General features: G+C 35.2%; 2 protein-coding genes across 2 annotated transcripts; one reads left to right on the plus strand and one right to left on the minus strand.

The window, feature by feature from the left end:
• Window positions 1–3,138: 3,138 nt before the first annotated feature.
• Window positions 3,139–5,588, minus strand: LOC133180668 (alpha-2A adrenergic receptor-like). The gene is made up of 2 exons (XM_061315139.1): window positions 5,185–5,588; window positions 3,139–3,796 (listed from the first exon to the last, which is right to left on the minus strand). The coding sequence occupies exons 1-2, from the start codon at window positions 5,580–5,582 to the stop codon at window positions 3,139–3,141; spliced, it is 1,056 nt and encodes a 351-aa protein (XP_061171123.1). The 5' UTR covers window positions 5,583–5,588.
• Window positions 5,589–10,630: 5,042 nt separating this feature from the next.
• On the plus strand, window positions 10,631–16,313 carry LOC133198325 (uncharacterized). The gene is made up of 10 exons (XM_061334433.1): window positions 10,631–10,665; window positions 11,023–11,152; window positions 11,262–11,361; window positions 11,466–11,621; window positions 12,209–12,362; window positions 12,742–12,790; window positions 14,556–14,782; window positions 15,042–15,229; window positions 15,472–15,548; window positions 15,936–16,313. Exons 1-10 carry the CDS (start codon window positions 10,631–10,633, stop codon window positions 16,059–16,061), a joined length of 1,242 nt encoding a protein of 413 aa, XP_061190417.1. The 3' UTR covers window positions 16,062–16,313.
• The last annotated feature ends 829 nt before the right edge of the window (window positions 16,314–17,142 follow it).

Below are 17,142 nucleotides of genomic sequence, written 5' to 3' on the forward strand. Positions count from 1 at the left end.
GCAGGTTCAAAAGAAATGCACGTCCTCTGATGTTAATAAATACCGTGTGATGGTATTGAGTGATAATTGGATTGTGTATTATTTCTGACAGACTAATTTTTAGCTCACCTCGACGAAGTTGAGATGAGCTTATGCTATACCCCCGGCGTCGGCGTCCGGGTTAAAGTTTTAGGAGCAAGTCCCATTCCCAAGTAACTATAAGCCCTACCTGGACCAAACTTGCATGGATGATGCATCTAGGGATGGACACTATCATACTTGCTTCGGATGCTGGATTTGACCTAGATTTTCCAGTTGAGTGACCAGGTTAAAGTTTTGTGGAGCAGGTCCATTCCCAAGTAACTATAAGCCCTACCTGGATCAAACTTGCATGCATGATGCATCTAGGGATGGACACTACCACACTTGCTTCGAATGCTGGATCTGACCTTGATTTTCCAGATGAGTGACCAGAAGTTTTTGGAGCAGGTCCATTCCCAAGTAACTATAAGCCCGACTTGGACCAATCTTGCATGTATGATGCATCTAGGGATGGAAACTACCACACTTGCTTAGGTAGTTAGAATAATCTAACGGTGTCTCGGGACAGGCCCTCACCACAGTTAGAATGCCTCCCATATACCCGTAATGTAGCAGAAAATTGCAGAATCGCTCCGAAACGATTTTTGGAGAAAATTGACGAAGTTGCATTGAAAATAACAGTCAAATTAATCATAACAAACCTTTCTGAGACTTAAACACCTTTCATCTAAAAATTTAATCCATATAAATGAAGAATTCAACACTTTTTCACCGAAGTTTTTTACTCGTTTCAAATTTACACACCATGTTGACATGGTGTTCAACTCTCGGGATTTTTCATAGTAAATGCACTAAGTTAGAGTTATCTCCCGTATTTTCTTTGCTACATAGACAATACACGGAACGCATTCTATCGTTAAACCGGGTCCGTAGGACATTTATCATTTTAACGAAAGAACATTCTATCTAGAATGGTAAGCATGGTAATGTCCAACCCGGGATGCATCATCCATGCAAGTTTGGTCAAGGTAGGGCTAATAGCACAGGAGTTCGCAATTTTATCAATAAAGTCAATAAAAATCACTCGATTGACCAAGCCATGAGCTATGCGTTCGCTATGCTAACGCATAGCTCATGGCTTGGTCAATCGAGTGATTTTTATTGACTTTATTGATAAAATTGCGAACTCCTGTGCTAATAGTTACTTGGGAATGAAATTGCTCCAAAAACTTTAACCTGGTCACTCATCTGGAAAATCTAGGTCAAATCCAGCATCCTAAGCAATAGATAGAATATAGCTTGCTTCGGATGCTGGATTTGAATTGATTTTCCAGATGAGTGACTAGGTTAAAGTTTGTGGAGCAGGTCCATTCCCAGGTAACTATAAGCCCTACCTTGACCAAACTTGCATGGATGATGCATCCAGGGATGGGCATTACCACACTTGCTTCGGATGCTGGATCTGAGCTAGATTTTCCACATGTAAGACCAGGTTTAGATTTTGGAGCAGGTCCGTTCCCAAGTAACTATATGTCTTGCCTGGATCAAACTTTCATGATGCATCTAGGGATGTACACTAACCAACCTGCTTCGGATGCTGGATCCGACCTAGATTTTCCACATGAGTGAATTTTTGCTATATTTAACCAAATTAGCATGGATGATGTATCTAGGGATGGACACTACCACACTTGCTTTGGATTCTGAATCTGACCTACATTTTCCAGATGAGTGACCAGGGTAATTTTTTTGGAGAAGCTTTATAATATTATGGCCTTTTATGATTAGACTTGCATAGATGGTGCATTTAAGGATGAAAACTTCCAGACTTGCTTTGGATGTTGGAACTCACCACAATTTTCTTGATTACTAAATAGCTTAAAAGTTTATTGAGCAGGTCTATTTTGAAGTAACTATATTTGAGCAGGTCTATTTTCATGTAATTATAAATAATTTATGTGAAATTTGCCTTACTTATAGATAACATTCGTCGAGGTGAGCTTCGTAATCTTTGATTACCTATGTTTTTCATTTGGAATAATCTTCGGAAGCCGCGGACATTTCAAAGTCTGTAAAATTCTTTTACAACAAGGGACTCGTAGCCCTTATGGAAGTTGTAGCGAGGGGAGCTAATGAAGTTGAAATTTAAAAACTTGTAGCTTTACAATAACTATATTGATGTTGGATGAAAGTGTTTGATCCGTGTAGTTGCTTGATAATGTATGAATTATCCAGGAAGATACTGTCATTTCAAATGCGTAATTTTCATAAGCGATTATTTTCATGGAGAATGAAATATGCATGAAACCAAATCCAGAGAGGAATTCATTTCCCCCTATCCGATCCTACCTCTATATATAACAATATCGTACAACATGATTTGAACAAAGACACAAAAAGCGAAGTAAATTCCCATAAATATGTGTAAAGTGACAACTGACAAGCTCCATAAAAAATTATATGGAAAGATAAGTATATGATTTCTCTTAGCCTACGTTATGGCAATTCCGAATGTAAGAAATTTTAATTATCTCGGATCTCATGGGAAAACAATTGAATAAATGGAGTTCGGCGACCTCTGAAAGTCATAACCAGTCCTAACCGTATTCGAATGGAAAACTTTAAAATTTGAATACTACTTAAAACAGGTTTCAAACAATACAAGAGCGTGATCGTCCATCAAGTTTTACCCATATGCTGCAATGGTGTCAAATAAAGGTATCTGATGTCTGTCCATGATAGATATTCCTGAAATCTTTGTTCACCAACATGCTTATAAAGGTAATGCAGGTATCTCGATATATCAGCTGATATTGGTATTTTTCGTCAGCGAGTGAATTTAACATGGGCCATATTTTTTTATTTCCAATGATGTCAAAATTATACAAAATGGCGGATCATGTCACTTGATTAAACAATCATAATGAGGCGATATTCTAATATCCGAATGAGACAACATATAATATAGATATATCGTATAAATGAATTGTCAGATTATGAGCATGTGGACTTACACCCCCCACACCCCCTACCTCTAATCAAATTCCTGACCATGCATTTGTTTTATTTGCAAGAAAATACTAAAAAAAGGCAATTAACTCGGTGAAATGTCTTATTTCAATATTTGTTGTGATTAAATGAACATTTTGTAACAGTTTTGAAAGCCCTTAGAAAATCCTTATTGGAGTAAGCATAAAGAACAGGATTTAGTGTAGAATTAATGTAGGTCATCCAAAAGAAGAACGTGTACAGCCAATCAGGAACAAGAGAGGGTTTCCATGCATAAATATCCCACGCCACGTAAAACGGGAACCAGCAAATCAAGTAACTAGCTATCACATAGGTCAAAGTTCGGAAAATCCTGTGTTCTCTGTTACCTTGGTTACTGGATTTCACTGCTACCGGTTTATCTGAAGACGTAGACAAAGTCTGAGTGGACGGCGGTGGTGTGGTGGAGATAATGGAAACCGTGGCTTCGTTTAATGAAGATCGGTCTCTTGTGGTGCAATCAACCGTTAAGTGAGTGCTTGGTTTGACGATTATGGTGGTGGGTCCGCTGCTTTTATGACCTACTTTTTTGGACCGCTTCCTCATCACCAGGTAAACTTTCAGGTAAGCAACGACGATCAACAGGCAAGGAATGTAGTGTCCGATGATATCGACAACGATGATGAACTCGCGGTTATCGGACGGCTCCCAGATGCACTTATTGACTTCTTGATGCTTAAGACGGTCACCGATAAAAGGTGGTGTCCAAATGATGAACACACAAACCCTAGAAGTGTGCAAAAATATAGTGATTAGTCAATAAATAAAAATAACTATTTAATAGCAAAATTTTGATTATTATTCTGAAAGAAGGAATATATAATGCCCTTAAAAATTCGATATTCAGAAAAATATGCTTTAAGCTCACTGGTCTGAGAAAATTGAGATGGTAATCTATCCCAACATTTTAACTATACAGTGACGTAATACATATAGCGACTTAATTAAAAGATACAATGCTTAAAGGTTATCTTTACATCGTTAGAATTATTGTCATAAAAATGGGTTTTTCACATTTCATTGAATTCAAAGTAAGAAAAAAAAATAAAATTCAAGGAACAATGCATGTTTCTTTATTGTTTTAGGGGATTATTTAGTATAAGTCGATTGGAGTATGTGAGGGTTCCTATACAGATTCATGCAGGAATTACATGTGTTATGTGCTATTACAACCTTATCCCAACAAACCCCCAAAATCAGATATGCATGTATTCCTTATCTTTACATTATTGCTTAATAATGAAAAATAAAACCATTGCTTAATATAACTATAACCTGTCTTTTTTTTTTAAGGACATACGCAAAGTAGTTTGAACTTTATTGTCTTTTTCCCTGGAGATGAAGAGTTCCAATACTTAAAGGAACTGTGTGCTACATTTTAATGTCTATATATGTTGTTGTACACTTCTAAAACAAGTTTGGATAAACAACACATCTAGAATATACAGTATGTGTAGTAATTTTTGTATATTTTTCTTTGAATTTTACACGAATTTTCATCAACTGATATCTTTTCAAAACCCCTGGTAATGCATTCTGATTTTTTTGTTTACGAAGATCTAGATGGCACTATAATCTTAAATTAAGAATATCTTGCAAAATTTTCAGTAGGTTAGGTACGTTGCGTATGTCCTTAATCATAGGGCTTAATCATGTGTTGTTGGTCTATCGACGGATAACCCGATTTCAACTTGAAGAGTAATCATAGAGAAATGTACAAGTTTTGCTTTGTTACCAAATTAAAAATACATAAATTCACAACAATGTTTGACTATATCTATTATAATCTGCCAAATAGTAAGTAAAACTAGTATAATCTAGTAGTTCCACAGAAGTTTTAGTAAAAAAAACTGAATTACAGACTTTCCACCATATTCTCTGATTATAAGTCGACCAAGGAACTTACCGTTTCTGAACAAAAACGCTGTTGTATCATTCGGATGGGATAGTTTATGTACGGTAAGAGGTTCTGTTCACATTTAAGTGTATAATTTGTTTTTGAAAGAATGAAAATGTAAGCGTTATGTAGATGCTTTTTTTAAACATACATTATTCTTACAACTTTTATAAAGAATGAACAAATTTTGTATGTTAACACCAGGATCGAATACTTACCACACAATGGTCAGTATGATGATATTCTTTTTCTTTCCATTCATATTTTTATACTGCATCGCCCATGTGACAGACCAAAACCGATCTAAAGAGATGGCGACGATTGTAAAAACACTGGCAAAAGTCATAGCGTAGTCAATGTAGATCCAGAAACCACAAATAATAGTCCCAAACGGCCAGTAGCCCAGAAGTGTATCTATCGTGTAGAATGACATAGCGAAAAGTGCCACCAAAAAGTCCGTTACTGCAAGATTAAAAATAAAGTAATTGAAAGGCTGCCTAAGTCTGGAATCTAATGCAAATGAGAGCATGACCAGAAGGTTTCCCACAATGGTGACTAACACAATGACAGAAAGCGTTAAGGTGATGAGGATATTCTTGGCCGTTACCTCCATCATCGCCTGATAATAGTCTCCGTCACTCTGGACTTGTGGAGGGGAGATTTTATAGCTTACTGACTGTAAACAAACAAACCACGTGTTCTTACACAAAAGATGCTGCCATTTCACTAGTGCAATTATGGAAATAACAGTAAAGGACTTTACTTTTTCATTAAATAAATTCAAGTTAAATTGGATTGTCTGTAAATGCTTTTTGCTTTACATTATATAAAAAAAAATGGTTAAAATTTAAATCTTTTTTTTAGGAAACAAAACTTAAAAATCTTTGCGTTTGAACAGATAAAATATTGTAGTATTTTATTTCTAATGAAGCATTATGAAAGGTGATTGATAACTTTATAAGTAGGTTATGTTCGTTGTGTACTCTTGATAAAAATCATGATGAGTTTTTAAAAAAAAAATTGATGATCTCGAAGTAATACAAGACAGACCACGTCAAAAATATAAATTTTAACCTCACCCAAGTGCATATGATATGAGAATTAAATTTTTATGGCATGTCAAACGTTGCAATATTCGATCTTTTCCATTTGCATTGTATAATTTTCCATTTGTATTGTATAATTTTTATTTGTATTGTATAATTTTCTATTTGTATTGTATAATTTTTTCATTTGTATTGTATAATTTTTATTTGTATTCTATAATTTTCTATTTGTATTGTATAATTTTCATTTGTATTGTATAATTTTTATTTGTATTGTATAATTTTCCATTTGCATTGTATAATTTCTTATTTGTATTGTAAAATTTCTTATTTGTATGCGATAATTTTTCATTTGTATTGTATCCGAGGACTGTTTATTTGTTTCGTTACGAAGGATTTCATTGGTCAAGTTTCAGCCTGTATCGGGTTGAAGATGTTCCGGATGCTCAAAGCAAACTGGGCTCATATGTATTTGCTTGCTTGCTTGATTGATTATTGTTTAACGCCGAGTCGGCAACTTCAGCCATATTTCGGCGGCATATGTATTTGCGTGCATGTTAGACGGTCATTGGATTCTAAAAAGGGAGCGCTGGTAGATGGCAAATAAATAATCTGTTCTTAGAAATGCTGACTGAGAAAATAAATAAATTGACCTTGAGTGGTGGTAACTACCCCCACCCCCAAAAAACTGAGTTTTCGGGTTTGGGCGGATTTTCTTCTCTTTGTTTTTCTCCTTGTCTCTGGTCATACTGTAAACCAACTATTATTCGCGTCAACTTTTATTCGCGATTCGTCAGTTTGAAATCAATCCGCGGAGATTAATTTTCGCGACTGAGGAAAAATTATCTACAAAAACAAAGCAAAATAAATGGTTCGCGGCGATTAATATTCGCGAGTGAAAGTAGGTCGCGAAACTCGCGAATATTTCTCGCACGCGAATAAAAGTTGGTTTACAGTATTGGAAATAAATATTCTCTCCTGCGAGAGAATGAAAATAAATAATCGGATTCGACACCCCCCGAGAATCAAATGGTCGTCCCTTAGCATGCACCGCAAATAGAGGAGCCGAGTTTGTGTTTGTAGAGAGTGCGCGATCGGAATTGTGGGAAGGGTACCAGACTAAGTTTGTGATGGGCACCTGAGACCTTTATACAGACTAAATTTTATGACCAATGACATCCTTCGTAACGAAATAAATAAACATTCCTCGGATACAATACAAATGAAAAATTATCGCATACAAATAAGAAATTATACAATACAAATAAGAAATTCTACAATGCAAATGGAAAATATAGAATACAAATGAAAAATTATACAATACAAATGATTTTTTTTACAACACAAATGGAAAATATAGAATACAAATAAACATTTTACAATCCAAATGGAAAATTATAAAATCCAAATGGAAAATTATAGAATACAAATAAAAATTATACAATACAAATGGAAAATTATACAATACAAATGAAAAATTATACAATACAAATAAAAATTATACAATACAAATGGAAAGTTATACAATACAAATGGAAAGTTATACAATACAAATGGAAAAGATCGAATATTGCAACGTTTGACATGCCATAAATTTTGTCATTGATTAATTTATTTTTTTCCCTTTGACTTCTTAATTCTATGGAATCCAGATAGGACCACTTAATTCACTCGCACCATCAAGCATCGACCATAGGGTCGATGGCGCGATAATGCAATGGCGCGTTGACGATAGTGCGATATCGCGATAACAATGATGCGATAGCGCGACAATGCTATGACGATGATGCGATAGCACGATGGAGCGATAGTGAACATCGCTTCATTGTCACCGTACGATCGCGCTTTCATCGTCATCACACCATCGCTTCATCGTCATCGCATTATCGTGTCATCGCACTATCGACCCAAACCTCGATGGTGCAATGATGCGATAGTTAACTATATGGCCCTAGATAGTTAACTACATGGCCCTGGATTCCATACAAAATTGTATTGAAGCAAATGGTTATATTTCTATTGATAGCAGACATATTTATGATATAAGCTTTATCTAGTGTGGTATATGCAACATTATCGAAGCCTTTGAAGAAGTTGGGACCATTTATTACAGGACGACAAGAAAGCAAAGTCAATCCGAGATGGGATTAAAAGATTACCGTATATAATGATAAAATGATAAATGTTTCATGCGTCCTCTCATTATTTGATATCAGTAAACTTTTTCTTGTAAATGTATCGTTACTGTCAACATGAATTGATTTAGAGCTCAAGACATGGATCTTTAGCTACTAGACAGCCCCTTTCGATAATAAAATCACCAAATAAGGCGGCGCGAATAAGTGGGAGTTGGACTGCATTGTCGGATACTAATATCGAAGTGATGCATGTTAGGTGGTCTGGATGATCATTAGTGCGTTACTGACTCATTTTGTCATTCTTAGGCACCTGATTCCACTTCTGGAATTTCCTGGGGTCCGTGTTTATGCATGCACTGTTCACAAATTTATATTCAAGTCCGTAGGAAGCCATTTCAGTCGGGGGGGGGGGGGGCACAACCAAATTTTTCAGATGGGGGCACTACCGAAAATTCAAAAATTTCTTGACAAGCAAAGAAAAAAAAGGTCACCAGACATTATTATTGAGGGGACACAAGCATACAGTGGCTGTTTTCGATAGTATTCTATATATTAGCAAAATTATTGCGGGCACGGCCCCCCACAACCCCCCCCCCCCTTGGTATTTTTTTTTTACTGCGTGTTCGTTATTTTGTCACCTTTTCCCCCTTATTCCCTAAGAAAATAACACTTCAAAGTAAATTTCCTTATCTTCAAAAGATTACTGTAAAATGTTGTGTTTGCAGGAATTAATTTCATAAACATGTATGTGACATTTACAAATTATGTTGGACCCTCCCACCCCCTTTTCCAAGATATTGGAATCCCTTGTAAACTGACAAGAAGTCCGACATATAGAAGGAAAACCTCAGTTGATTTAAAGGGCTTGTCCTTGAGAATATAAGAAGTGTTCATTAACCCCCCACCCCTCTCCCACACTCAAACGGTATTGGTTTTCTCGTTTAGAAATCATTTCTTTTTGTTAAATTTTGGTTTGGTTTGGGTTTTTTCTTTACACTTATGTAAAAAAAAAATATGGGATTGGATCAAATTCATGTTTGATGTATACAACTATTTTTCTAGGTTTTTAGAAAAGGTGTGCAAGAACACAATAAACTAAGCACCCCCCCCCCCCTCCTTCCCAAAATGATTAAAATTCCGGCTTCAGTCGATTCAACAATTACTTCTTGAAGGCTACATCCTGTTTGATTTTCCGAACTGCAGACGACGCATCTAGGCCCGATCTGATAAAATAAAATAAAGATGGGTGATTTTTCGGCTATCTATTTGGGTAAGCAGGGATTCTGATAGTTTTACCAAAGATATTTTAGCTGTCATGCATAAGCCTTTTGTGCTTATCTTTCTAACCAAATAATTTACTGACTAGATAGATCTACTGTAAGATAAAATTAGTGAAAAGAAGTTTGCAGATATGACCAGACCAGTCCGACCGAGAGAAAAAAATTAAAATTGTGAAGCATTGATTGAATCGAAATTCAAGAGTATACTCTTGAAACTAAGCACCATATGCTTTTTTTTTGGGGGGGGGGTTAAACTTTTGGACGAATTGAATGCGAAATACGTCTTTCGACATTAGGCATATTTCATTGACAAAAAAGTCAAAAGGATTAGATACAAGTTCTAAAACGTAGAACTAGATAGTCTTCCCCTTATACATTTTGTAAATTTTCCAAAATATAAATTAACAATATTCATTGACATTTCATTCTTACGTTGATTCGATATATCAATTTGAAAGACGTCAAAGAGTCTGACACACTTGTTTCACATTTGGATATTTTACCGTTGTGCAGAAATACACTGATGGCAAACTAACAACTAAACTTTATGATAAATGTGATGACTTATCTATTGTCAATTTCCCTTATTTATGTAGCAATATAGGCCTACCATTAGGCTATTACCTGTATATGGAGTTTACATCTCCCAGTTGATTCTGTACACAAGAGTATGTTCTACGTACGAACAATTTCTTACACGAGGTAAGCTATTGACAAATGAGTTGATGACACAAGGATATTAGTAGTATGGTTTGAAGTCAACATTTTGCAAATACAAACTATCAAGTCAAATGTTGACTGACGTTTTTCATATATACAAAGTTAGGCCATTGCTTTCACTAGCACACGGCGGGTGTGACCTGTCGACAGGGGATGCTTACTCCTCCATGGCACCTGATCCCACCTCTGACGTCTTTGTTTGCTCTGCATGCTCACATTCGTAATTATTTCAATGAACTCTTGAGCTTGATTACACTTACTGTCCGTTGTCATACATGTACTGTATATAACAACAATTCATTTAGTCTACATAGGCCATGTTCATGCCAGAGAATCAAAATACTGTTTTGTTTGTGTATTTGTTTTTGTTTGTTTGGTTTTTTTTTATTTTTATTTTTTAATACATATTTTATTGAATGAAAGGGTTGGAAACAAGTTCTAACAACTTACTAAGTCTTCTCTTTAAATATGTATTACAATATGTTTTTCTCTTCTTCTTCAGAAATAATATCCAAGTAAGTGAATCGGCTCATTAATTTCTTGCCTTTTTTATACAAGATTTATGTAGCTTTATTTTATGGGTTTTTTTTTAACTAAATATTATGTTTCCTTCTTTCTTTCTTTTTTTTTTGTTTAACTTGTCAGTCAATTAATTAGCTCCGTCACTGTTAGAACCTTAACTTACAGTAATATAAGTAGCTGACTTTAAAATGTAGGGGTCTTTTTTCTCAAGAATTATCGGTTTCAAAAGAGAAAACTGGACTGCCTTCTTATAGACAATCTAGTATCAATTCTTGCAAATAAAATTCTGAAGTTGGAAGACAAATAGAAAAACATTTATTACTGAAAATAAAAACCAAACATTATTTTAGTCTTGAGAGAACTCTTGCTGAAGGACGAAAGGTCTCCAATGTTGACATCCAGGTGATGTTTCAGTGTATATCAAGGTGTCGTTTTCTGGTCCAGCAGCTCATTAAAAAGGAAGAGGATCCATTTTATAAGGTAAAGTTGACATAGTTGTATAGTAAGTTTAAACAAATCTCCTGAGATATTGTAATTGTTACTGTAGTTTCACATACTCTTGTTTTTTTTCTTTTCTTTTTATCTCTAGAATTTAGTTCTTCAATTGGAAGAAACCCTAGCAACTCAAATAAACATCTTACAAGCAAAAATCGAACAGCTTAACGGTAAAAAGATACAAGTTACGCAAGGTACGTCAAAATTTATGGCCGTCTCAATCCATGATGAATTGCTGTTCACTCGGATATAATCAGAAAAAGAGATGGAAACTGAGATAGTGTTTCATAACAAGTAGGTGACCCTCAGCAGAGAGTGCGCAGAAGCGCTATCGAGGACACCATTATTACAAAGGGAGGCATCAGATTCCAGGATATTGCTGGCCTAAATGACGCTAAAGAAGCTCTAAGAGAAGCCATCATAATTCCTCTATTGTTTCCTCACCTGTTTACAGGTAATATATCACGTGTATCCTTAAAATAATGCTGGATTATTTCTACAGGTTAATAAAACTAGAATGTCTTGGCAAAATCTTTTTTTATTGATAATCCAAATGAAGATATTATTATTAACAGAATAAAAATAAATTTCAAAATGAAGCAATTGTATGAGTAAAAATATTTCAAATTTGTAGGGTTATGTGTTTTGATTTTTGTTCATTTTGAGTGATACATGTATATTGTGCTGATGATTCAGATTTACAGAGTCAATAGTTTTCTAAATGGGGTTCTGTGGTAATCATATGAGATTTAAAAGAAGCAACCACATGTGTGGTAATCATATGAGATTTAAAAGAAGCAGTCACATGTACATGTATGACCGAAAAACAATTTGCGAAAGAATTAATGGAGTTTGGTGGCAATCATATGAGATTTAAAACAAGCAAAAATACTAGATATATGACCGAAAACAATCTTGCAGATACATGTAACTGAATTCTAGTATTGTTTAAAATGCCTACCCCCCCCCCCCCCCCCATTTTTTATATCTATTGTATTTGATTTTAGTAATATTCCTGATAGTTCTCTTCCTCTATCATAGGGAGCATCAAACCTTGGAAAAGAATTTTACTATACGGACCCCCGGGAACAGGAAAATCCCGCCTCGCACAAGCTGTGTCCTCTGAGATTAAGTCTACATTCTACTGTGTGTCTAGTTCTGATCTGGTGTCCAGCTGGGTCGGCGAGAGTGAGAAGTAAGATCCACACCTCAAAGTATCATAGGGGATCATGGACTGTATTCATGTGCAATAAACGTATATAGTTAAACATTTTTACAATGAATGTAGTTACAAGAAGGTTTTAAGGAATAATTTCAAATCCCACTGTCTTACTTATCTTTGAAAAAAGAAATTAAATTTGGTTAACAAAAAACTTCGATGATGTAGATTAAAAATTGGGTATTATACCGACTATAAGTAATGAAAGTTTTTGTTCATTTATATAGCGTAGTTTTTGCAACATCGTTGTTAGTTGAACAAACTACGCTAGGTAGGCCATTCTGGAACTATCTTATACACTGGTACATATACACGGAAAGATTTCAGACTCATTGATATTTCTTAATATTTACAGGTTGATAAAAGAATTATTCCAACATGCAACTAAGCAGAGCGGGCGATCAGTAAGTCTTACTGACAATCAATTTACAACAAACTTGATTCAGTGCTTAATATTCAAGATTCCATTTTGCATTTTGCAAATACTTTTGTTTCAAGCAAAGCATCGAAAAAGCTTATTCAAGCATCGTTATAGGTTTTAATTAAAAAATGTTGGAAAATATGTATATGTACAGAAACAATAATACTTTATATTTTTGTAATATTATAGTTTCCCACTTCACATTAGATTTAAAGTAGTAGTATTTAGGTTAAAAGAAATTTGCTAATCGTTTTGAAAAAGGCGTTGAAAATATATATTTTTTTAACCCAACAGGCTCTTCTTTTGTTAACTTCAGTACCCCACTATCCCGTATTTGCAGTTTTGCATTACCGAAATAAATATTGCATTACCGAAAAAAAATTCATATCAATACCGAAAATCTTTACATATGATTACTAAAAAAATCGTTAGAATGTATTATATTTCCGAAAACCTCACTAAAGTGCATCATCTGTTATCAAGTTTGTTGCCCTCTGTTCACCACGGTAAGTGGTAAAGGACTTTGAAAAGGATAATTTGAAGCATCAGCAATGAAATATATTTTTTATCTTTAAGGAAATGAAAGAAAATAATTTTTGGTAATGATAACCGACCAGTTATTATATATATATATATATATATATATATATATATATATATATATATATATATATATATATATATATATATATATATATATATATATATATAAATTTTCGGTATTGTAATGCAGCCCTGTGTTAAGTATGGTAATGAGATCGAAAATACTAATTTATTACCGGTAAAAAAGTTAACCGTTGTCTAGTTGTATCAGTCTATGCTGTAATACTAATTTATTACCGGTAAAAAAAAGTCAAACTGTTGTCTAGTTGTACCAGTCTATGCTGTAATACTAATTTATTACCGGTAAAAAAAGTTAATCGTTGTCTAGTTGTACCAGTCTATGCTGTAATGGAATTTTTTCGGGGGTGGGGGGGTGGGGGTTATATCCAATGCTTGGAATGATTGACAGGTCTGAGGGTATCATTCAATGTAAGAAGACAGCGTTCTCACATGCAGTTGTCTAAACTTCCAAGAATAAAATTCAGTTCTAGCTTTTATTATGTAAATGCAATGAATTAGGCCCGTGAAGAAGGGGGAGGGGGGCATAATTTTGCCAGTATATTCTTTGCTAAAGAAAACAAGGCTAACTTGCAGTTGTGCCCCCTCAATAAATTTGCCAGTGTATATACCATACATCAGAAAACAAAGCTGATTTACTTTTTAATTTTTAGCTCACCTGTATAAAAACTTCGTGTTCAGATGTAAACATACAGTATGGACACACCTGGATGCGTGTCCATTCTGTATGTTCATACAGTATGTTTTATACATTATGGACGTACATCCAATTCCACTGGGAGGAGAGAAAACAAGTGCTTAAATACAAGATGACAAACCCACCGAAGAACATTGACGTTGTAGTTACAATTCACAAGACCTGATGATATCAGTGCTAGGATTAAACGGAACCACGAAATTAGATAGGGTAAACACGTGTTAAAACGGCAGTCCAGAACATTTTGAAATACATGTAGTCTAGCTTGTTGTGTCTATTGGGGGGGGGGGGGGTTAGAACAGTGATGCTTTACATTTTCCATAGTCTTTATTGATGGGGTCATAAAACTTCAAAACTTTCTATGTGTAAATTAATTTTCAGCCTAGGTTGCAGTGAGACATTTGTGTTTATATTTTCCCTGCTCATATAGGTGGTCTTTATCGACGAGATAGACAGCATCTGTCGCCAGAGAAGCTCCAGGGAAGAGGAGTACACGAGACGGATCAAGACTGAGCTACTGAAGCAGATGGAGGGGGCGGATAACGCTGACACCTATGACCAAATCTTCCTCTTGTGTGCCACCAACTGCCCCTGGGAACTGGACTCCGCCTTCCTCAGGAGATTCCAGAGAAGAATATTCATACCACTTCCAGACAAGTGCTTACTGTTTACTTTTTGTGGATATTTTCAAGAAACTTATAAATTATTGTACTTAATGTAAAGAAAATATCTGCGTGAAAGGATCAAGGGATTAATCAAAAGTGAGGATAATCACAATAAAAGAAATTTTTAGCAGAGAAAAAAAATCAGCATTCATTTCTTTTTTGAATTCAAATCAAAAAAAAGTATTTTACCTACAATACTCTCGTGGATACTTTTTTTTCAAATTAAATTTAGGGAGGTTCTATTATTTTAGAGAAGCCAGAATTGACTTGATGAAAATTCACACCAAAGACAACAAAGTAGTGATGTCTGACGAAGACTGGACAGTGTTGGGAGCTCAGACAGAGGGGTATTCCGGAAGTGACCTGGCTAACCTGACCTTAGAATCGCTCTTCTGTCCAATCAGGGAGCTACAAACGTCGAAGGAATGGAAACAGAAAGGTCTAAATAAATGATAGTCTATTCTTTGTGAATGAATGCGGAATTACTACTGTATTTATTCGGAGTTGTCTTTGAATATGACAGTTGACAATTTTTCACTATATAAATTGTTCCATGTAATAGACGTTAGACTATCAATGCAACAACATTCTACTGAATAAAAATAAAATCATGGTGTTTGAGTAAAATTGATAAATGTAGTGAGTATAATTGATTATGATTTATTGATATGCTTTTGGTAGATGATCAGTTTGTTCCGTGCAAGGACGGAGAAGAACCAGATGTAAAAGCCACCATTGTGGACATTCCAGCTCACAAGGTCAGTCTCATCTCTATACACAACACATCGCAGGCACGTAGTATCGTTTTGGTGGTGGTGGTGGGGGGGGGGGGGGGGGGGAGGTTCCACTTCCTTTGAAAACTCAATTTTATTAATACATTAATTACCCTGATTTGACTATACAGCATCCAAAAATCGGCGGGAGGGGGCCAGTCTTTCAAAGAACATTTTCAATAGTAAAACTAAAAGTTTATGTTTGGAAAAAAAGTGGGAGGGGGGGGGGGGCAGGATACTATGTGCCTGCGTCAATTCTAGAAAAGAATTTGTATACTGCATATAAAAGAGTGTACGAAATTGTAATTTTTACTAGTATTTTTGTTATCATTTTTGAACCAGTCACAGGAATAACTTATTTTTCTGTTGCAGGTACGTCCTCGGGAAGTTACGTTGAACGATTTTATGGCTGCATTGAAAACTCACAGAAAAACTGTTACACAAGATGAAATTCAAAAGTTTGAAAACTTCACAAAATCAATGGGCGAACAAGGCTGATATGGGAAAAAAATTACTTAACTGATAGGTATTAGTTAAGAACATGTGCGTGCCTTTAGAAAGTCTGAATATCTAAGGGTTTTTTTATATATATTATTACCTTACCATTGCTTATTAAATATTTATTGTTTCTATACAATGTGGTCATGTGCTTGGGAGCAGAGGGTCACGATGATGAAATAGTTGTCTTTGTTGAGAACATAACAGGCTTCGTAGCTACAACGTTTGTTATGCAGTGGAAATGTTTTGTACTTAAGCAGCATCTTGATTTAACTTTTATCTTTGAAAAATGAAAACTCTAAGTAGAGTAAAATTAATATTAATTATATAATTTTGCAAGATACTGTAGCTTTCTTGTTAACTTGAATACTACTTTTGATTTTAATTTAATTTTGATTTGTGAGAACCAGTTTACTCCTATTAAATGTTTTGAAAGATACGAAAGCCTATTAGGATCAAACTACGGTAAAAAAAAAATTTAAAAGGCGTTATAACGCGAAAAAAGGCGTAATAACGCCTTTTGAAAAGGCGTTATAACGCGGAAAAAGGCGTAATAACGCAAATGAAGGCGTAATTACGCCTTTCCAAAAGGCGTTATAAGGCGAAAAAAGGCGTTATAACGCCTTTCCAAAAGGCGTTACTACGCCTTTCTAAAAGGCGTTATTATGCCTTTTGAAGGGCCATTATTATGTTTTTGACAGGCCCGTGCTTTTAAAGTGGGGGGGGGGGTTCCCATAAAATTGACAAGCAAACAAAAAAAAAACAAGACCCCCCCCCCCCCCGAAAAAAATAATTGCCTAAACTTGAGGGGAAACTTTTTCTAATTTTTCGGTAAAACTTTTTTTAAATGCAATGACTTGCTCGAGTTTAACCATACTGCAACAAAATGTTAAGGGACCAAGCAATCAATTAATGATTTTTTATATTTAAACTATAGCAAGACTATTCTCCCAAAAAGTGGGGTGGGGGACCCCCCCCCCCCGACTATTCTCCCAAAAAGTGGGGTGGGGGACCCCCCCCCCCCCCCCAACTCACATTCGTACTACCGGCCTGTTTGAAAAGGAGTTGTATCCAAAAATGG

Source organism: Saccostrea echinata, unplaced genomic scaffold (assembly GCF_033153115.1).
Source record: "Saccostrea echinata isolate AGI-Se365-2 ecotype Australia unplaced genomic scaffold, CSIRO_AGI_Sech_v1 ptg000001l, whole genome shotgun sequence".
NCBI classification, from domain to species: Eukaryota; Metazoa; Mollusca; class Bivalvia; order Ostreida; family Ostreidae; genus Saccostrea; species Saccostrea echinata.